The following is a 22,337-nucleotide window of genomic DNA, read 5'->3' on the forward strand; positions in this document are numbered from 1 at the left end:
TTTTGAGACATTGTCTTGCTGTGTCGCCCAGGCTGGAGTGCAGTAGCGGGATCTCGGCTCACTGAAACCTCTGCCTTCCGGGTTCAAGTGACTCTCCTGCCTCAGCTTCCTGAGTAGCTGGGATTACAGGCACTTGCGACTACGTCTGGCTAATTTTTGTATTTTTAATAGAGCTGGGCTTTCACCATGTTAGGCTGGTCTCAAACTCCTGACCTAAGGTGATCCACCTGCCTCGGCCTCCCAAAGTGCTGGGATTACAGGTGTGAGCCACCGCCTCCGGCCTAAAGTAATGTTTCTTAAAAATAAACTGGGCAAGCCTGTGGTAGCACCACTTAGGCTCTTCTGGCACATTTTTTTGTTGTTAGATGTGACCAGGCGCATTGGCTCAGACCAGGCGCATTGGCTCATGCCTGTAATCCCAGCACTTTAGGAGGCTGAGGCGGGCGGATCACCTGAGGTCAGGAGTTCGAGACCAGCCTGGCCAACATGGTAAAACCCTGTCTCTACTAAAACTACAAAAATTAGCCGGGCATACTAGTGCGCATCTGTAGTCCCAGCTACTCAGGAGGCTAAGGCAGGAGAATCGCTTGAACCCAGGAGGCAGAGGTTGCAGTGAGCTGAGATTATGCCACTGCAGTCCAGCCTGGGTGACAGTACAAGACTGTCGCAAAAAAAAAACAAAGAAAAAAATTAGCCAGGTGTGGTGGCGTTCACCAGTAATCCTAGCTACTTGGGAGGCTGAGGCAGGAGAATCACTTGAACTCGGGAGGCGGAGGTTGCAGTGAGCTGAGATCACTCCACTGCACTCCAACTTGGGCAACAGAAGGAGATTCCATCCGCCCTCCCCCAAAATAAGAGAGGTTATAATGAAATGAATTTAATAAGACTGCCTATCCCATAGGGTTTTGTAGACTGAATTACTTTGATACATGTAAAGTTAGAGCTGTGCCTAGTAAATAGTAAGCACTAAATAAATGTAGGATTTTTTTAGACGGTCTTGCTGTGTCGCCCAGGCTGGAGTACAGTAGCGCACGATCTCAGCTTACTGCAGCCTTGACCCCCTAGGCTCAAGCTATCCTCCCACCTTAGCCTCCCAAGTACCTGGGACTATAGATGTGCAGCACCACGCCCGGCTAATTTTTAAAGTTTTCTGTAGAGATAGGGTCCCTCTGTGTTGCCCAGGCTGGTCTCAAGCTCCTGAGCTCAAGTCATCCACCTTAGCCTCCCAAAGTGCTGAGATTGCAGGTGTGGGCCACAGAGCCTGGCCGGAACCTTCTTGATGTTGGTCAGAGCAGCCTGCAGCTTTCATGCACCTTTCTAAGCCCCCAGGTAGTGATGGTGACTGAAGCTCTAAGGGCAGAAGAGTCAAATCCTTACCCAGAAAAAGTAAATCTGTTCACGTGAGAACAAATCACTGGCCCTTCTATGATGAAAGAAGCCCGACGTTGTCAACTTGCTATGAAGTGGCCTAGTAGTCTTCTGAAGTGAGCAACATTGGGAGCTCACTGTTGGTCTCTGTCAGTGTTTAGTTGAGGTTTCAGAGACAGTAGTAGTTAAATCAGTTTTAGTAAGTAGGAGTCCATGCATAGCCTCCACCTCTGCCACTGTGGCCGCTCGATTCATATGCTCATTGTGCCAGTTCCAAGAAGTCAATAGGTGGCTGACATCAACCAGCCAAGTCCAGCCCAGGCTGGAGTGCAGTGCTGCGTTCTTGGCTCACTGCAACCTCCGACTCCCTGGTTCAAGAATTCTCCTGCCTCCCGAGTAGCTGGGATTACAGGCCTGCACCACCATACCTGGCCGATATATATTTTCCCGGAGCCTGTAAAGGTGAACCCACTGGGACTGGCTGGGGAAAAAGAGGAAGATTTGTTCCAGAAGGAACTGTCTGAGGGATGATAAAGATTTCTATACAAAGAAAGGGAGTAATCATCACTTGTTGAAAACATTGATTTTATTTTTTCCGGGTCTGAGTAAAGAACAAAGTGTATAAAAAATGGTAGGTATCTGTTTACATATTTAACTGATTTTATAATAGCAACCTTTTGCTCTTAGGTTACATAGTGTTAAATATTGTGTACATTTATATTTTCCAATCCAATAAGAACTTTATATATATATATGTATATTTTTTTGAGACAGAGTCTTACTCTGTTGCCCAGGTTGGAGTGCAGTGGCACGATCTCAGATCACTGCAACCCCTGCCTCCCAGGTTCAAGCGATTCTCCTGCCTCAGCCTCCTGAGTAGCTGGGATTACAGGCACGAACCACCATGCCTGGCTAATTTTTGTATTTTTAGTAGAGACGGGGTTTCACCATGTTGGCCAGGCTGGTCTCCAACTCCTGACCTCAGGTGATCCACACGCCTCAGCCTCCCAAAGTGGTGGGTTTACAAGCGTGAGCCACCACGCCCAGCTCTGATTTTTCTATTTTTAGTAGAGATGGGATTTCACCATGTTGGCCAAGCTGGTCTCGAACTCCTGGCCTCAAGCAATCCACTCACCCCGAGGTGGTGGATTTTGGTGGGAAGCATTGCTTCCCAAAATGCTGGGATTACAGGTGTGAGCCACTGCACCCAGCCTTTTTTTTTTTTTTTTTTTTTTTTCAAATAACACTGTTACAGAAGAATGTCAGTTTACTCCAGGGCACTTCAGTATTCCTGAGGAATAAACACAGTTTCTCTTTTCCTCCCACTGGGATGTTGTCAGGTGAAGTCACTGCTCCTGCTCTTTGACATATTTTCCATGTAGATGATGTGGACCTGGAAATCATGCCGATAGTTGGAGTAAGCCATTCCTAATCCCATGCCAGAACTGAAGGCTAATGGCCACACTCATCTTTTAAAGAAGGTAAGTAGGCCAGGTGTGGTGGCTCACGCCTGTAATCCCAGCACTTTGGGAGGCCGAGGTGGGCAGATCACCTGAGGTCGGGAGTTAAAGACCAGCCTGACCAACATGGAGAAACCCCATCTCTACTAAAAATACAAAATTAGCTGGGCGTGGTGGTGCATGCCTATAATCCCAGCCACTTGAGAGGTTGGGGTAGGAGAATTGCTTGAACCCAGGAGGCAGAGGTTGCAGTGAGCTGAGATCATGCCATTGCACTCTAGCCTGGGCAACAAGAGCGAAACTCAGTCAAAAAGGAGGGAGGGAGGCAGGAAGGGAGGGAGGGAAGGAGGGAAGGGAAGGGAAGGAAGGCTAATTCAAAACTAGTAATTATCATCATGGCCACATCTGCCAGGCACCAATCTCACTTCCTGCCAAGCTTCTACTCTAGCATCTCCCCACCCATGGCTTCCTATCTCATTTAACTTATTGAATACTATACTGAAAGTGGAAAACAATGATTTTATGGGTACTCAAAGTATGGTTTCTACTGACTGCATCACTTTTGCACCATTGTAAAGTTGAAAAATTATAAGTTGAACCATCATAAGTCAGACTGTATTTTATTTTGATGCTATTTCAAATGTAATTGTTTTATGTATTTTATTTTTGGAAAGTTCCTTGCTAGTGAATAGAAATAAAATTGATTTATATTGCTCTTGTATTCTTCAACCTTGTGAAAGTCACTTACTCCTTTTTTTTAGTGTTTTCTTAAATTTTTAAAAATTTTTGTAGGTACATAGTAGGTGAATATATTTCTGGGGTACATGAAATGTTTTGATACAGGCATGCAATATGAAATGAGCACATCATGGAGAATGGGGTAACCATCCCCTCAAGCAGTTATCTTTTAAGCTACAAATAATCCAATTATATTATTTAAAAATATACAATTAAGTTATTGACTATAGTCACCCTATTTATTCTAATTGCATATTCTTGTACAAGCCATTTTATCTGTGAATAGAGATAGCTTTTATTCCTCTTTTCCTCTGGATAGCTTTTATTTCTTTTTCTTGCCTAATCGCTCTGGATAGACCTTTAGTACAACATTGAATAGAAGAGGTGAGAACAGACTTTCTCTTCCCTTGTTTCCAATGTTAGGGAGAAAGAGCATTCAGTTTTTCACTATTAAGTGGAGTGTTACTGAGTTTTTCACAGATGGTCTTTAACAGATTTAGAATTCACCTTCATTTTTTTTGTTTTTCCAGAAATGCAGTCTCACTATATTGCCCAGGCTGGTCTCAAATTTCTGGGCTCAAGCGATCCTCCTGCCTCGGCCTCCCAAAATGCTGGGATTACAGATGTGAGCCACTGTGCCAGGCCCACCTTCATTTTTGAAGACGAGTTTCACTGGATATAGAATTCTGAATTGACAGTTTTTAACTCCTAGCAGCCTCAATGTATTCTATGTTTTGCTGCCTTCCATAGTGTTTAATAAGAAGTTGGCTATCATTTGTATCATTGTTATCTGGTATGTAATATGTCATTTTCCCAGGCTTCTTTGAAGACTTTTGCTTTATTTAAGTTTAGCAGTTTGCCCATGACTCTGCCTAAGCGGTTTTCTTTATATTTATACTGCTTGCTGCTTCTTGAGCTTCTTCAGTCAGTAAACATATGTCTTTCCAAATCTGGGAAGCTTTTGCCATTATTTCTTCACATATTTTTATGTCCCATTCTCTCTCTCCTCCATCTGGAACTCCAATTACAATAAGTTAGACCACTTAATATTTTCCCACAGGTCTCTGAGGCACTATTTTTTTCTCCAATCTTTTTTCTCTTTGTTCTTCAGATTAATCTATTGATCTATCTTAAAGTTCAGTTATTCTTTTTCACCTGAGGTCAGGAGTTCGAGACCAGTCTGGCCAACAAACCGCATCTCTACTAAAAATACAAAAACTAGCTGGGCGTGGTGGCAGGTGCCTGGAATCCCAGGTACTCGGGAGGCTGAGGCAGGCAGAATTGATTGAACCCGGGAGGCGGAGGTTGCAGTGAGCTGAGGTTGCACCACTGCACTACAGCCTGGGTGACACAGTGAGACTCCATTTCAAAAAAATAATAATAAATGAAATAAAAAAGTTTGTCCAAATTTTATAATTTCTATCTTTAGGAGGGTTAATCTGACCAAGTTACTTCATGATTATCATAAGCTAGAGACTCCTGTTTTCTGTTCATCTTGTCTTCAATGATCTTGTCAGAATGTTTTTAGATTATCCTGTATTTTCTCGGTAGATTATCATTTTATCTCTAAATATTAATGTTTTTGTTCTTTTGTATCTAATTCATATAGCTCACTTATTTTTCCCTAACTATGCTAGCTATAATCTCATCTGAGACCCAGACTAGGATAATCTGAAGACTGGGCTCAGCTGGGACTCTTGACCAAAGCACCTAAACATAGTGCCTCTTCAGAGCTTGGGCGTCTTACAACATAGCAGCTGGGTTCTAAAAGGGAGCATCAGGAAAGTCAGCATTTTAAGCTCAAGCTGCTGCTCATCCACGCCAAAAGTCATGCACATCATTTCGGCCACATTCTATTGATCAGACCATATTTGAGGGGAAAGGACTGTACTTCTTGATGAGGGAATGTCAGGATAACATTGCAAAGAGCACATGGGATGGAATATAACGTGTGAAGATATATTGGAAAATGCAGTCTCCACATTAGCAAAGCAAACCCAATGGTGTATAAGAAATAATAGATGATCAAAAGGGGTCAAATCAAGGATGGTTCAATATTAGAAAAATCTCTGGCTGCTACAGATGTGTAAAGAAATTAGTGAAATCTATTTATATAATACATCTTAACCAGCTTAAAGGAAAAAACTATGTGATCATCTCATAGATCCGGGGGGAGGAAAAGATAAACTTCAACACTCATGCAAAAAATCCAGCAAGCACGGAATAAACTTTTTTTTGAGATGGAGTCTCCCTCTGTCGCCCAGGCTGGAGTGCAGTGGTGCAATCTCAGCTCACTGCAGCCTCTGCCTCCGGGTTCAAGCAATTCTCCTGCCTCAGCCTCCTGCGTAGCTGGGATTACAGGCGCCCGCTACCACACCTGGCTAATTTTTGTAATTTTTAGTAGAGACTTCACCATGTTGGCCAGGCTGGTCTCCAACTCCTGGCTGCAAGCGATCCACCTGCCTCAGCTTCCCAAAGTGCTGGGACTACAGGTGGGATCCGCCATGCCCAGCCAGAATAGATTTTTTTTTTTTTTTTAAGATGGGTTCTCGCTCTTGTCACCCAGGCTGGAGTGCAGTGGCTCAATCTCAGTTCATTGCAACCTCCGCCTCCTGGGTTCAAGTGATTCTCCTGCCTTAGCCTCCCAAGTAGCTGGGATCACAGGTGCCTGCTACCATGCTCAGCTGTCTTGTTTTGGTTTGGTTTTTTTTTTTTTGTATTTTTAGTAGAGATGGGGTTTTACTGTGTTGGCCAGGCTGGTCTCAAACTCCTGACCTCAGGTGATCCGCCCACCTCCGCCTCCCAAAGTGTTGGGATTACAGGCATGAGCCACTGCATGTGGCCTAGACTTCTTTAACTGATAAAGCATATCTATCAACAACATACAGTAAAAAGAATACACAATGGTGATACTTCAGAAGCACTACTAGAAAAGTCAAGACTATGAGAGGAGGATACTCCCTTTATATCACTTTCTACTCAGTTGTGGTTTATGCCACTAAGTTGGGGTGGTTTGTTACACAGCAATAAATAACTGAAACACTGAGATTTTTATTTTTATGAGACAGGATCTCACTTTCTGCCCAAGCTGGAGTACAGTTGCACAATCATGGCTCACTGCAGCCTCAAACTCCTGGGCTCAAGTGATCCTCCGCCTTAGTCTCCTGAGTAGCTGGGACCACAAATGCGTGCTATCATGCCCAGCTATTTATTTATTTTTCTTAGAGATAGGGTCCCATTAAGTTGCCCAGCCTTGTCTCCAACTCCTGGCATCAAGCCATCCTCCTACCTTGGCCTCCTGAAGATTACAGATGTGAGCCACCATGCCTGGCCTAGATTTTATCATTTTGTATCTTTTCTCAAGGGAGATTGATTTAGAATTTTTAAAAACTGCCTTAGTGTGACTTTGGTATCTGACTTATACTAAGTTGGTAAGATTAGTTGGATGGCTTTTCCTTTTATATATGAAAAGAGGATTTTTTTTTGCTTTGTGAGCTGAGTGTGGTAAAATTCAGATTTTCTATTTCTTGAGTGAATTTTCAAAGTTACATAATTTTTAGAAAATTATCCATTTCATTTAAAACAGAAATTTACTGAAAAAATAATCCCTTGAAATAGAAGCACAAGTGCTGTATCTGTAGTTAGTTATGTTCCCTTTTGTGTTTCCTACTTTTTGTGTACCTGCGTGCATGCCTTTTGTTAAATGGGTTTTACTGTCATTAGAATATTTGTAAGAAATCAGTTTCTGGTTCTGTTGAACCTTTTTTTCTGTTTTCTTCCTTTTTAATTAATGTCTGCTTTTGTCTTTGTTATTTTCTTCTTTCATCTTTCTTAGTGGGTCTTTTTATTCTTTTCCTAGATTCTGAAACTGAATACAACTAATTCATTTTGTTTGTTCTTCAATGCTTGCACTGTGAACTCCCTCTTACCTGCTTCTTTAGGAACCACCATCATTTCCAGAGTCTATGTTCTGCTTTGTCAGGTCTGTCTGACCATGGGAGTTATTTATAGAAATGATTTCAGAAATGAATGTTCATCTTTGGAGACTGAGAATGGAGATTCAGAGAAGTGAATGAGGTCATCAGGTAGACTTTTATTAATAGCAACTTCTATTAGGATCTTGCTTGTACTCAGTTTTATTTGAAAAAGTGTGCTTCCTCCCTTGCTGCCAATCCTTCCACCTGCTCACTGGAGTCCGTCCGCTCCAGCTTCCTCAGTGACAGTGACCTCACTTTGTCCGTTGTCCCTTATTGCTATATTTAGAAACTTTCCCTCTATTCCAGCTTTTTCTCCTGACACGTTTATTTCTTCCATCTTTAAAACAGCCCCCCTTGATTTTACATCCCCCTTCTAACTACTGTCCCCTCTTTCTCCTTCCTACTTGCAGTTGCAGATAAAGCCTCTGGAGAGAGGCCTCTGTTCAGTCTTACGTCCCAGCAATTCTCTCCTGAACCAGTTTTTAGGTTTCTGCCCATACAGCCGCACTAAAACTCTCTCATCAAGGCCACCAGGGACTCCCTCGTTGCCAGGTCCAGCAGATGCCATCCAATCCCTGTTCTACTCAGCTTTGTTGTGGCCGTTGGGTTGTTGAGCACTCCCTCCTCTTTGATTTTGTGTTTGAGACAGAGTCTCGCTGTTTCGCCCAGGCTGGAGTGCAGTGGTGCGATCTCGGCTCACTGCAACCTCCGCCTCCTGGGTTGAAGCGATTCTCGTGCCTCAGCCTCCCGAGTAGCTGAGACTACAGGTGCCTACCACCATGCCCAGCTGAATTAGTATTTTCAGTAGAGACCGGGTTTCACCATGTTGGCCAGGCTGGTCTTGAACTCCTGACCTCAGGTGATCTGACCGCCTCGGCCTCTCAAAGTGCTGGGATTACAGGCATGAGCCACTGTGCCCGGCCCTCGCGAACCTTTAAATGCTCTTGTTCGCCATGACTCTGATCCTTTTCTCACTCTACACGTTCTTTCTTGGCAATATCATCCACTTTGAAATGTTGTCTCCCAAATCTACAGTTTTAGGCCAGAGCTCTCCTGAGGCAAAGACCTCAGTATTCAGCTGCCTGTTGGACCTCTTCACCTGCATGTTCCACAGCACCTCAAAGGAACATGACCAATATGGAACACAGTGTCTTCTTTCCCAAATCTATTCCTCCTGTTTTCTCCCCTGCCTTGGTAAATGGCCCCACATCCACCTAACCCCCAAGCCAGAAATCTAGGTGTTATTTTGAATTCCTTCTTCCTTACCCTGAATATTCAGCAGTTGTAATCTTTTTTTTTTTTTTTTTTTGAGACAGAGTCTCACTCTTATTGCTCAGGCTGGAGTGCAGTGGCACAATCTCGGCTCACTGCAATCTCTGCCTCCTGGGTTCAAGCGATTGTCCTGCCTCAGCCTCCCCAGTAGCCGGGATTACAGGTATGTGCCACCACCACACCTGACTAATTTTTGTATTTTTTTTTTTTTTTGAGACGGAGTCTCGCTCTGTCGTCCAGGCTGGAGTGCAGTGGCGCAATCTCGGCTCACTGCAAGCTCTGCCTCCCGGGTTCACGCCATTCTTCTGCCTCAGCCTCCCATGTAGCTGGGACTACAGGTGCCCGCCACTGCACCCGGCTAATTTTTTGTATTTTTAATAGAGACGGGGTTTCACCATGTTAGCCAGAATGGTCTCGATCTCCTGACCTCGTGATCCACCCGTCTCGGCCTCCCAACTAATTTTTGTATTTTTAGTACAGATGGGGTTTCACCACGTTGATCAGGCTGGTCTTGAACACCTGACCTCAGGTGATCCACCCGCCTCAGCCTCCCAAGGTGCTGGGATTACAGGTGTGAGCCACCGTGCCCAGCCGGCAATTGGAATCTTAATGCCACCGAAGTTTTTATGCATGGCCTCTCTTCTCCATTCTTACTGCCTTGGTTGAAGTACTCTGCTCTATGTCTTAGTCTGTTTTGTGCTGCTATAACAAGATACCTGAACCTGGGTAGTTTATAAAGAACAGACATGTATTTCTCACACTCCTGGAGGCCAGGAAGTTCAACATCAAGGCACTGGCAGGTTGGCTTGTATGGTGAGGGCTGCTCTCTTTCCAAGACAGTGCTGTGTTGGTGAAGGGCAGAAGGCAAGCGAGTCAAGTGCTGCTGCATGAAGCCTTTCATAAGAGCTCTAACTCCATTTGTGAGGGAGAAGCCATCATGACCTAATGACCTCTTAAAACCATCACCTTGGCCATTAAGTTTCAACAGAAGAATCTGGAGGGAACACATTCAAATCATAGCATTCTATCACTGTGGTCAATGCAGAGGTCTCCCAACTAGTCTTTCCAGTTTTATCTCCTTTTCGCTATCCATTACAATCTCTGGTTTTATTTCCCTTTCCCTATCCATTCCTATCTATTTTTTTTTCTTAGAGACAGGGTCTTGCTCTATCACCCAGGCTGGAGTGCAGTGGTGCAATTATAACTCATTGTAGCCCTGAACTCCTGGGCTCAAGAGATCTTCCGCCTTGGCTTCCCAAAATTCTGGGATCACAGGCGCGAGCCACCACGCCCAGCCCCAGTCTATTTTCTATGTGACTGTCAGAATAATATTCTACGTTGCAAATCTGAGCATGTTATCCCCCTGCTTTAAATCCCTCATTAACTCCCCTTTGTTAAAAGTCCAAAATTCTTAGCATGAAATACAAGACCCTCAGTCATCTGTCCCTGGCTCAAGCCTCCATAATTATCTTTTACTTTTCTCCCCTCAAACCTTGCATCCTTATCTTAGTCCTTTTGTGCTGCTATAACAAAATACCTAAGCCTGGATAATTTATAAACAGCTTAAATTTACTGCTAATGGTTATGGAGGCTGGGAAGTCCAAGATTAAGGTGCTGACAGTTTCACTGTCTGGTGAGGGCCTGGTCTCTACTTCCAAAATGGTACCTTAAATACTGCTGCTTCTGGAGTGGACGAACACCATGTCCTCACATGGGGGGAGGGACAGAAAGGCAAAAGGGCCTAACCAGTTCTCTCTAGTACTTTTAAAAGGGCAGTAATCCATTCACCAGGGCACAGCTCTCGTAACTTAATCACTTCCCAAAAGGCCCCACCTCTTAATACTATCACATTGGGTCTTAAGTTCTTTTTTTTTTTTGAGACCGAGTCTTGCTCTGTTGCCCAGGCTGGAGCACAGTGGCGTGATCACGGCTCACTGCAAGCTCCGCCTGCTGGGTTCATGCTATTCTCCCGCTTCAGCCTCCGGAGTAGCTGGGACTACAGGTGCCCGCCACCATGCCTGGATAATTTTTTTGTATTTTCAGTAGAGACGGAGTTTCACTGTGTTAGCCAGGATGGTCTCGATCTCCTGACCTTGTGATCCACCTACCTCGGCCTCCCAAAGTGCTGGGATTACAGGCGTGAGCTACCACGCCCGGCCTTAAGTTCTAACATATGAATTTTGAGCAGACACATACATTCAAACCACAACAATCCCAATAATGAATTCTAGTTCCCAGAATATGCGACTCTGCCTTCCTGCTCACTATCTTATCTGGCTGTCTCATCCTCTGAAATCCAGGTCAGAGGCTTCCTACTCCTCACTATCCTCCCTTACCATCAGACTATGTGCCTCGCCTGCCTGCTCTCACAATGCATGTCTGTTCTTAACCCTTGTATTGTGATTGTTATCCTATATCTCCTTGAGGGCAGTGACGTGGTATTTTTTTTCTCTCTGGCTTCAGCTCTTATCACAGTGCTTAGTGGGTAGGCATAAATGTCTATGACATGAAAAAATGTTCTCAGCTGCCAGAGTAGTCTGGAGCAATGAAATAATTCAAGGACCATTCTCGGTGTTTGAATACATGCACAATTTGATGGGCTCCCACCAAGTTTCTTGAAACCAGGAATTAGAAGAGCAAATGAAATATCATTTTAGGAAAGCTAAAATCCAGCCTAATTATAGATTAGAAACAATTCAAGTTTAGGCCAGGCGTGGTGGGTCACGCCTGTAATCCCAACACTTTGGGAGGCTGAGAAGGGCAGATCACTTGAGTTCAGGAGTTTAAGACCAGCCTGGCCAACATGATGAAACCCTGTCTCTACTAAAAATACAAAAATTAACTAGGCATGTTGGCACATGCCTGTAATCTCAGCTACTGGGGATTACTTTGGGAGAATCACTTGAACCCAGGAGGCAGAGGCTGCAGTGAGCTGAGATCAAGCCACTGCACTTTAGCCTGGGTGACAGAGCGAGACTCTGTCTCAAAAAATTAAAAAATAAAACACAACTACCAAATGCAACAAGGGTGGGAGGAAGACTAAACTATATTACCTTGAAAAGTCCTGACAACAGACTTCTTAGTTTTCAAAGTGACACCCTGATTCCCTGACCTAGCATCCTTTAATAGCGCTGACTCTGGATCTCTGTGCTCACTTTCCTTAGACCACTCCAGCTATCAATGGGTCTCACCATCTAAAGTTAAATTTAAAATCTATCAATTCCCTAGCCTCCACCCAATGTGTGAAGGATTAAACAGAATCAGGCATCAATATTTATTAACACAAGACAAAGGAAACACATTCAATGAGTTAATAGAACACTGTCCAGCCAGATGTTAAATTTAAAAATGTATATCTAGTCTAACTTCAAATAAATAAAAAAACTTTATACATAATTACACAGTACTGTAGTTTGAATTTGACACGGGTAAATATCTTGACAGAAAGTAAACAAAACAGCATTTAGGACTAAAAAATTATTCTTGTATCTTTACAGTCTCTTCCTCTGGACAAATAACATGGCCCATCTACATACACCTAAACCAGAAATGCTGTATGAATGATAAAGAAAAGGCCTATTGTGTATTTGGAGTACTGCAGCTTCTTGCTCCAAATACTGTTGCTTTTACATCAAAGCAGACAACAAAAACAACACTAAGGCATAGATCTTGTTGGAGTTTGAGGATGAGGTGATAACTCCTCATTGCTTTAGTCTAAAAGATTCCTGGATATTCAAGGAAAGTAATTTATTTGGCCAAGATATAGAGCACCATGCCTGGGGCAGAGACCTTAATAGAAAACCTAAGGCCTCGGCCCTTGTTGAGTCAACAAAAGCATTAAGCAAGCATTGCCCAGGGACTAAAGTAAGGAGACAGACTCAAGTGACCAAGACAGGCAATGGTCCCTAAACAGCCTGAGGCAACACAACTTCATGAGGAAAGGACCTGGCACTGGGGAGACCTGGCCCTTTGTGAGGCAGGAAGTAAAGACTGTGGATTCACTGATGCTGATTAGCATGCTGGTCCTTCCCAGGGTCTCAGTGAATTCCTAGGGCCTAGGAATTTTCCTGAGGCAGCCCCTTCCTGATCTACTTCAGTTACTTCTGCTGAGAACTAGAAAGAGGTTCAGAAACCTTCAGACCAAGAGATTTCTCTTAACTGAGACAGGGGCTTGTTTAGTTTTTTTCCACAGACATTAAAAACCCAGACAGAATATGTTCCAGAGGATTGGAAAGGCTGTGTTTCTATTAGTAATGGCCTTTCAGGCCTGCCTTAAGAATCAGTTCCACCACAAAAGTGCTACTTAATGTGGATAGAGAAGGAGCACTGTGTCATCAAGAGAAGATTTTCTTACTCGAGTCTGTGGCACAGTAGACTTTAAATCTGCAGGTCATCCCACAAACACCATCTAAGCAAATGACTGGGTTCTCCTCTCCCTCCACAGGATGCTTTCCCAGAGTTACTGATGAAGTTCCTCAAGGACAGTTCTTAGCCTTCCTTCCTCCATGAGCAGATTCTGGCTTTGGGGGACATGCAAAAAAATCAATAAAGCAGAAAGCAAAAAGTAAATTAGAGGCCTGAGGAACTACAAAACTAGATAATCAGCCTCTAAGTAACTGGGAGTTGGCCACACTTTGAGATTAACGGAGTAATGTATTTGAAGGAATGAGTATACATCTGCACTGTCTAATATGATAGCCACTAGTCACATTTGGCTACAAAGACTTGAAATATGGCGATGGTTTGGACTGAGATGTGTTTAATGCACACTGAATTTCAAAGGCCTAATATGAAAAAAAGTAAAATACCTCATTAATAATTTTTATATTGATCCTATGTTGAAATGATAGTGTTTTCGAGCTATTGGGTTGAATAAAATATATTTAAATCAATACCATGGGTTTCTTTTTATTTTTAAAAAATGTGGTTACTAGAAAAATTTAATTACAGATGTGGCTCTCATTATAGTATTTACAGTGGACCATGCATCTCTAGATGCCTATACCCTAATCTGTGTTAGTAAGAATTATCAAAGCAACCCACAGAATAGCATCTAACCATAACTTTTAGAACTTGGGGATTATAGAGCTAGACTTATTTATATTAGCTTCAGGATCCCCTGCTTTGTTTAGTGAATCATTAAAAATGGTTTTAAGAAAATTACTTTCCAAGTATCAGGCTGTGTTCTCTGCAAACCAAACCATCGCTAGACACTGGGATTTCCTGGGTGCCCCAATGTAAGTGCTTTTTTTTCTGTCCATCCTAGGACTTCCCTCATCACGTGTAAATTAATTCCATCGAAATGCTGAAAAAGAGATCTGGAACTGGCAAATGTCCTGAGCTCTGCCCTCTGTGGAGGAGTGGGGAGGAAAAGAGGATTACGTGAAGGGAGTCACAAAGTGGCTTTTAGTCAGAAGGCCGGGTAATGGCAGCCCCAGAGCACTGCCACCGCAAAGGAGCTGGTCTTTGCATTATAAACCTTATTTTCAGGGTAATTACAAGTCTTAAAAATTGTTTAAAAACATACTTAGTTTACATGATGTTACAGTGGGGTAAATAATATGTATTACTAAAATAGTCTAAATATTTACACAATAGACCAGAGTGGGTCAAAGAGAACCATTCTGCTTTAACAAGTTAACTCTTTTCACTTTTGAGTACTTTTTTGTTTTTAAAAATATTTCTGTTAAGAAAAAAATAATAAGATTTAACTATATTCAAATACATGAAGTATCAGACCAAAGAAAGGAAACCGAGTCAGAGGCCAAACTCAGTCCTGTCTCACTCTGCTTGGCCTGGGCACCACAGTTATTTCAAAAGAATTTCCTGCATACGTCAGACTTCCCCGGTTTCAGCATAAGCCTGGCTGCTTTGGCAACCCAGATTGGTCAGTTTTGTGTAGTTATATGGCCTTACAGTTCCATGTGACGGTGGATCCCCACTGCCTTCCTGGCCTATCATTCTTGTTTTAAACCCCCTGCCCTCATGAACTGGAAGAACAGAGGACACTCCTCAGTTTTCAGAAAAGAGAAGTTATATGGATAAACTGTAGACACAGTTTACAATGGGCCTGGAAAAGAGGAAATCCTGAATTCTTACATAGTCACTCTAAATCTGAAAGATCGTTTTAAAACTGGGGCCAGAGTAAGTTATCGTGGTTCCTTAGAATAGGGTGGGCTCTGATGAATCTTAGCTTTGTGTTAACATTTTGATTTTTAAACTGAGATTTTCAGCTTTTAGAAACAAGCTGAATTCATAGAAGCCTAAGCTGATTCCGGGAATGCGAGCTTTAAAAACAAACATAGGCAGCTCTAGTTTATAAAATATACCAGCCAACAAAGACATAGAACAATGTGCAGCAAAACCTGCCAACAATTTGCACTTTTTAGTCACCTAATCAATTACACAACATTAAGAGAATATTGAAATTCTCTCAAAGTAGAAATGTTTCTACTGTGGTTGTTATAACTAGACAAGCCAATTCTTCAAATCTCTACCTGAATTATGTGTATTCTTATGTACATGTTGTAAGACACTGGTCAAAATGTTTTACAGTCAATAATTATCTATATAAAGTAATTCTCATAGTCAGTGGGTTATCTGATTTGCTTATGGGTTGACTGAAAGAAAGCTGAGTAGTTCCATGTTAACAAACCCCACAGAACATCTAGCTACGGCAGAATGGCAAATACAGTACGGAGTGGGGAACTGTGTCACTCAGACTACCCCTTTCATGTGAATTCATTAAATTCTCTTAGAAAATTCTAAAACGGCATTAGATAAAAATACAAGTATGTACAACAGATGAAAAAAATGCAACATGCATGTAATTGCTTTAGTAACGTGCTGCTCACGCTATATCAAAGCACATGTCTACCAAATGTTAACATTTTTTTCATTTGCCCGCACAGAATTCCCCTTTCCTGTGTGTTTTATGATTGCAGAATCCCACAGGATGAGATGAAGAATATCATGTAGCCATCTCAGCTTATTTCACATCGTTTGAAAGCCTGCTCCTAGCCAGAGGTCTTCTGTCTTTGTGATTCTTCAGAATGGCCCCCTGCAGTCCCCACAAAGCTCGTTACATGTTATAAGCCACGTAGATGGGGTCTAACTGGTCAGCTAGGAAGCTATCACGGAGGTGCATCCTCTGCTTCTCTCCTCTGGAGTTGATCGGGATGACGCCTGGATCCACCACAACCACGACGCCAACGATGAGGTAATGCTCTTCCAGGACCACGTTGGTCACTAACGGGACCAGATCTAGGGCTTCCTGTTCAGAGCCGCACAGTTCCACAACCACCACAAGCAAGTTGGTCCACGTAAACACGGCACTGAAATTTCAATGACAGTTCATTAACTTGTCACTACATTTTTCAGTTATTTTTTATAGCATCTGTCCCAGACTTAGCCCATTTCCCCGCCTTCTCCCCTCGATCCCAACCAGAAGGTCAGCAGTCATGTCTACAATATATGACACCTTTTAACTTCACCTGATAAGACCGAGGGAAAAATTATATAATGAATATATATATAGATATATGAGAGACACCTTGCCCCTGTGAACACAGCTGAGTAGTGGTCCAGAATCTCCTGGGAGTTTGAAAGTGTAATTTAAAGTCATTAGGCCAGGCGTGGTGGCTCACGTCTATAATCTCAGCACTTTGGGAGGCTGAGACGGGCAGATCACCTGAGGTCAGGAGTTCGAGACCAGCCTGGCCAACATGGCGAAATCCTGTCTCTACTAAAATACAAACATTAGCCAGGTGTGATGGCGGGCACCTCTAGTCCCAGCTACTCAGGAGAGGGAGGAGAATAATTTGAACCCAGGAGGTGGAGGTTGCAGTGAGCCAAGTTTGAGCCACTGTACTCCAGCCTGGGCAACAGAATGAGATTCTGTCTCAAAAAAAGAAAAAAAAAATTGTTAACTGGTCATTTGAACCAATGACATGGATTTGAATATTCTGGGGTAGCCAGGAGCATGGAGCAGAGAGAATCCCTCTTCAGGAAGGTGAAAAAGAAAGAAGGGAAAGCCCATATGGCTCTAGAAAGTAAGGGGACAGTGGTTCCTGACAGCCTTACCATTCCCTTGTTTCTACCTTTCCTGAGACCCAGAGTTAGTTTTTTTTTGGCACTTCTGAGATAGCCAGGTATTCTTTCACTTAAGCTTTTCTGAAGGGAGCCTGTTATTTGCCCCATAAGAGCTTTGACTAATATAATATTCCTCTGTTTTTTTAGACTAGTCAAGTGCAGTAGTGAGAAAGAGGGAAAGAGTGGAACGAAAGAGTTTGATTGGTTTGTAATTGACTATGAACAATCAATTGAATTAACTCACTACCTTCAGACCACCCTAAGGCAGTATTCTTAAACCCAACAGGAAGAGAGTCTGTCTGACTCACATGAGTTATTGGTGCCCCACGCGCAAGTGTCTCCTATTGTGTAAAAGGACCATAAGCCACTTTCCACTGGGTGGAGTTACTGGGTTAGAAGGTAGGGCCTGCCGGGCGCGGTGGCTCAAGCCTGTAATCCCAGCACTTTGGGAGGCCGAGACGGGTGGACCACGAGGTCAGGAGATCAAGACCATCCTGGCTAACACAGTGAAACCCCGTCTCTACCAAAAAAATACAAAAAACTAGCTGGGCGAGGTGGCGGGCGCCTGTAGTCCCAGCTACTCAGGAGGCTGAGGCAGGAGAATGGCGTAAACCCGGGAGGCGGAGCTTGCAGTGAGCTGAGATCCGGCCACTGCACTCCAGCCTGGGTGACAGAGCGAGACTCTGTCTCACAAAAAAACAAACAAACAAAAACAAATTCCAATAATTAAAAAAGTACACAATATTGGCCAGGCGCGGTGACTCATGCCTGTAATCCCGGCACTTTGGGAGGCCGAGGCGGGCGGATCACCTGAGGTCAGGAGTTCAAGACCAGCTTGACCAACATGGAGAAACCCCCTCTCTACTAAAAATACAAAATTAGCCGGGCGTGGTGGCACACACCCGTAATCCCAGCTACTAGGGAAGCTAAGGCAGGAGAATCCCTTGAACCTGGGAGGCGGAGGTTGCAGTGAGCCAAGATTGCACCATTGCACTCCAGCCTGGGCAACAAGAGCGAAACTCTGTCTCAAAAAACAAAACAAAACAAAAAAAACAAACCCCCACAAAAGTACACAATTACACAATATCTGGTTCTATTAAGAGTCAAATGTCTAAAATGACAAAGTAACCACGGCACCCAGCTTCTCTGGATGCTTTCCAGATGTCTAAAGATGTTCTTGTCTTGGTCAGAATCTTGTTCAGGTCTAGGGAGAGACTCCGACAAAGACAAGAGCATCTTTTTTTTGAGACAGTTTCCCTCTGTTGCCCAGGCTGGAGTGTAGTGGCGCGATCTTGGCCCACTGCAACCTCCGCCTCCCAGGTTCAAGCAATTCTCAGCCTCCCGAGCAGCTAGGATTACAGGCGCCCACCACTGCACCCAGCTAATATTTGTATTTTTAGTAGAGACAGGGTTTTGCCATGTTGGCCAGGCTGGTCTTGAACCCCTGACCTCAGGTGATCCACCCACCTCAGCCTCCCGAAGTGCTGGGATTACAGGCGTGAGCCACCACTTCCGGCCAACAAGAGCATCTTTAGACAAAGAAGTATCTGGAAAGCATGAGCAACCATCGAAAGAACTGTGGCTGTTTAGCATGGGGAAAAGTGGGGACACATTCACTAAAATATGTAGAAAACAAACCAAACAGATTCTGTATTGGTTAAGAACCCAGAATGAAAGCCAATAGGTAAACACTACAGAGATTTTTTTGTTGTTGTTATTTTTTTGAGACAGTCTCAGTCTGTCACCAGGGCTGGAGTGCAGTGGCACAACCTTGGCTCACTGTAGCCTCAACCTTCCAGGCTAAAGTGATCCTCCCACCTCAGCCTCCTGGGTAGCTGGGACTACAGGCATGCCACCACACCTGGCTAATTAAAAAATTTTTTTTGCAGAGATGGGGTTTTACCATGTTGCCCACGATGGTCTTGAATTCCTGGGCTTAAGTGATCCGCCCACCTTGGCCTCCCAAAGTTCTGGGATTACAGATGTGAGCCACTGCGCCCGGCCAAACCACAGTTTTAATTTTACAGATTTTAAGTCAATACATGGTTAGATGATCCTTTACCAGGAAAAATGTAAAATTCCTGCAAAGAGCAGGAAACTGGATGAGATAATATCAACTACCCTTTTCATCTGCTTACCACTTAATAGTTTACAAAGCACATTCTCATTTGATGCTTCTGATAATTAGAAAGTAGCAGAGGGAGTGTTTTACAGATGAGAAGAGTCTTTAAGCTGGTTCTTTCCACCATATTATGCTGACTTCCAAGAGATCAATGATCTGTTAGTCCCTTCCCATTATGAGAGTCTATCACTAAAAAAGGACTCAGTTCCAGCATTCCACAGAAGGTATCAGAGTATTCCCTAGGGGCCTTATGGCCTCATCTGGCTCCTGTGGATAGGCCTTGTTGGCCACAGCAGATTGCACACCCAAGACAAGAATCAGTCTATTTCTTTACTCCTCCCATGGAGCTCTATGTTTCAAGGTAGGTATGTGGTCCCAATGACCAATTAATTAGATGAGTTGAGATTACGACTAAAGCTGAAGTGGGAAGCACAGTGTATGCTGGGGGAGTTACCATTCAGCAATGCTTCTGTGGATCCGGGACACCGAGGTCTCAATATCAATCGGGTGGTATCGTAATCCTCTCAGCTCCAGTGTTTCATCCAGCGCTCCCACCACATACAATGCATCATGACGCTCTGACAGAAAGAAAAAGAGAGAAATGTGGTTCGGACATATACTGAGTGTAACATAACACTGGAGTCCAGAGCACAGGGGTCAGACTGCCTGTCACCTGGCTCTGCCCCTACCAGCTGTGCAACTCTGGGCAAATTCCTTAAGGCTCTGAATCCTACTGCCCTTCTGTGAGATGGGAATAATAATCAATGGCTGCTGTGACGATTTGTGAGTCAATCCATGCACAGTAGTTAATATGGTATGTGGTATATTGTAAATGATACCAGAAATTAGCTATTATTATTACTACATGTTAGGAACTGTGTTATGTGCTGGGGAGACAAAGCTGACAAAACCCAATTCCTGCGCTGAAGATTCTTACAGCTGAGGCAGGGGAAAAGATACACAAAGAGGCATTCCGTTGTAATGTAGCAAGCCCAGCGACAGGAGTGTGCATGAGTTTCGGAGGGGCAGAGGACATCACTGAGTCCAGCTCAAAGGGTCAAGGAAGGCTCCTGGAAAAGCTGAGGGCAGAGCTGAGCTTTTAAGGACAAACAGGACTCAGCCAGAGGGGAGGGGAGGAGGAAAGAGAGGAGTTGAGAAGGAGAGGAGATGAACGAGTGTCATTCCTTCTAGGGAGCTTCATGGAATACAGATATAAAGATGAGGGTTGTAGAACATAGGGGAAACTAGTCCTCGTTTCTAACAGGCTTGTAATCCAGCTAGGATACAGAAGGAAGATGATTTTGCAGTAATTTCTGGAAAAAGGCAGATTTCTGAAAAAATTCAGCAAAACAAAGTGATTTAAGCTGTTGGAGTGAAAAGGATCAGGAGGTCCAGCAGAGGCTCCCATCACCTGGTGAGCTCATGAAGACTGATGACAAAAACAACAGAAACACAGCAGTGAATGACTAATGGGTGCTTCCTGTGTGCCAGGCACCATTCTTGGCATCTAAATGCATCACGTCCTTTAATCTCACATCATTTCCATGAGGCAAGAAACATAGTCATCCCCATTTTCTAAGTAGGAAACAGAGGCTAAGTGATTGCTCAAGGTCACCCAGCAAATGCAGAAGTGGGCTTAAAACCAGGGCACCAGGCAGGGATACCACCCTCTGCTCCACTGGGTTGCCCCTGCCTCTCCATGAAATCTGGGGAACTATGGACGCTGGTCAGTATGGAACTATGGAGAATTTAGGCCTTTAAAATCCAGCAGGTTATATATATATCACTTCTTCAAGTGCAGGATATAGTCAGTGTTGGGTATTTTTAAATGGCTGTAAGTGCCAGTCTGGAAGAAAGGGTGATGGCGGGCAGCAGTGAAGCCGTGACAATCAACTGGGCAGAGGGTGACGGGAGGGAATTCTTACACCGGAGGCTTGGCCAGGAAGCAGGCAGTGTCCAATGCAAGACACGGAGGCACTGCCATACCTCAGCAAGATGGCTCCTTGGAACTGATGCCCCTCTCAGGGAATAGGGCCGTTCCTCCTGCTCCCCAAGTGGTGTGCAGGGTAGAAGAGATACAAGATGTAATGCTTGTCCTGGGTGGGGAATCAGCCCCGTAGGGACTGAATGTCTGTGTTTAGCCAGGGACGCTCATTCACCATCAGGCACATCTCTCTGACTCACAGCTCGGGATGATCCTGGGCTCGCCCCAAGCGCTCACCTCTTAGACACTCTTCATGGGGCAAAGCATGACTTCGAATGAAGAGAGAGTCACTTATGGGTTTAAGAGTCACAGAAGGGAGTAACTAGATACACACACTCCACAATCCAAGGCAGGCTGAAGGAGGTCAGCTAGTGCTACAGAAACACAAAGCAGGGTCAATGGGGAGGAGTAGTTGCACAAGTACCTCCAGTGGCCGCTGTGAGCTCAGTCCGGCGGACAAAACCAAGGTATCCTGTCCGAGCCCAGAGTGTCTGAGCCACATCTCCAAAGCTGAGGCGAGTGTTGAAATGATCAGCTTGAAGAGTCTCACTATCATAGATGGTGTAGTAGCCGCTGGCTGTATGGGGACTGTTCACCCAAATCTACAAGAAAAGTGCTTTGGTCACAACTCACTGGGGACACACAACTGTATTCATTCTCTTGGATCAGGTGATTTGATTTTTTTAATCTCATTTTTATATTAACAACACCACAACTGCATCAATAAAGGCAGCTGACATTTACCAGGTGCTCATCATGTACCTAACCTCCATCCATCCAGATATATATGACATGACAACATAGTTCACACAATGTTGTTCCCATTTTACGGATGAAAAAACAAGGAGTTAACTAATTCACCTAACATGCAGAAATGAGGAGACTGGCACCCATGCTCTTGTGGCTCCCGAGGCTGTGCTCTCACCCACAAGGCTACCCTGCCTCCCTGGCTCATTTCTCACCCTCCTCCAGAGTCCCACGAACACATCAGGGATCATTTCTGTGCTTCTGGGGCAACTGTGGAAGCCCACGGGGAAACACCAGGGGGTGTCTGAGTTTATAATATAAACAGCAATAGCTAACAATGATGTTACTGAGAATCATTATGTGACAGACACTGTTCCATGTACATTACAGATACAGGCGTTAATACATTTAATTGTATAATGATTCTACTCAGGAGGTGAGGTAGGTGCTACTATTAACATTTAAAGCTTTTTAAAATAGGCTGGGCGTGGTGTAATCCCAACACTTTGGGAGGCCAAGGTGGGTGGATCACTTGAGGTCAGGAGTTCAAGACCAGCCTGGCCAACATGGTGAAACCC

The 22,337-nt window shown here is 44.0% G+C and overlaps 1 protein-coding gene and 1 pseudogene across 1 annotated transcript in view; both read right to left on the minus strand.

Annotated features, from left to right (window-relative positions):
- Window positions 1–2,714: 2,714 nt before the first annotated feature.
- On the minus strand, window positions 2,715–3,279 carry LOC105527899 (annotated as a pseudogene).
- An 8,796-nt stretch (window positions 3,280–12,075) lies between these two features.
- Window positions 12,076–22,337, minus strand: part of DIP2B (DIP2 disco-interacting protein 2 homolog B (Drosophila)) — a 159,906-nt gene continuing 149,644 nt past the window's right edge. The window contains exons 34-36 of the mRNA XM_011964405.1: window positions 21,437–21,614; window positions 19,483–19,606; window positions 12,076–16,149 (exon numbers count right to left, since the gene is read on the minus strand). Of these exons, the coding sequence (XP_011819795.1) occupies window positions 15,897–16,149; window positions 19,483–19,606; window positions 21,437–21,614 (555 nt within the window). The 3' untranslated portion in view covers window positions 12,076–15,896. The remainder of the gene's footprint in view (window positions 16,150–19,482; window positions 19,607–21,436; window positions 21,615–22,337) is intronic.

The sequence above is a fragment of the Mandrillus leucophaeus genome, unplaced genomic scaffold (assembly GCF_000951045.1).
Source record: "Mandrillus leucophaeus isolate KB7577 unplaced genomic scaffold, Mleu.le_1.0 Scaffold118, whole genome shotgun sequence".
In the NCBI taxonomy this organism is placed as follows: Eukaryota; Metazoa; Chordata; class Mammalia; order Primates; family Cercopithecidae; genus Mandrillus; species Mandrillus leucophaeus.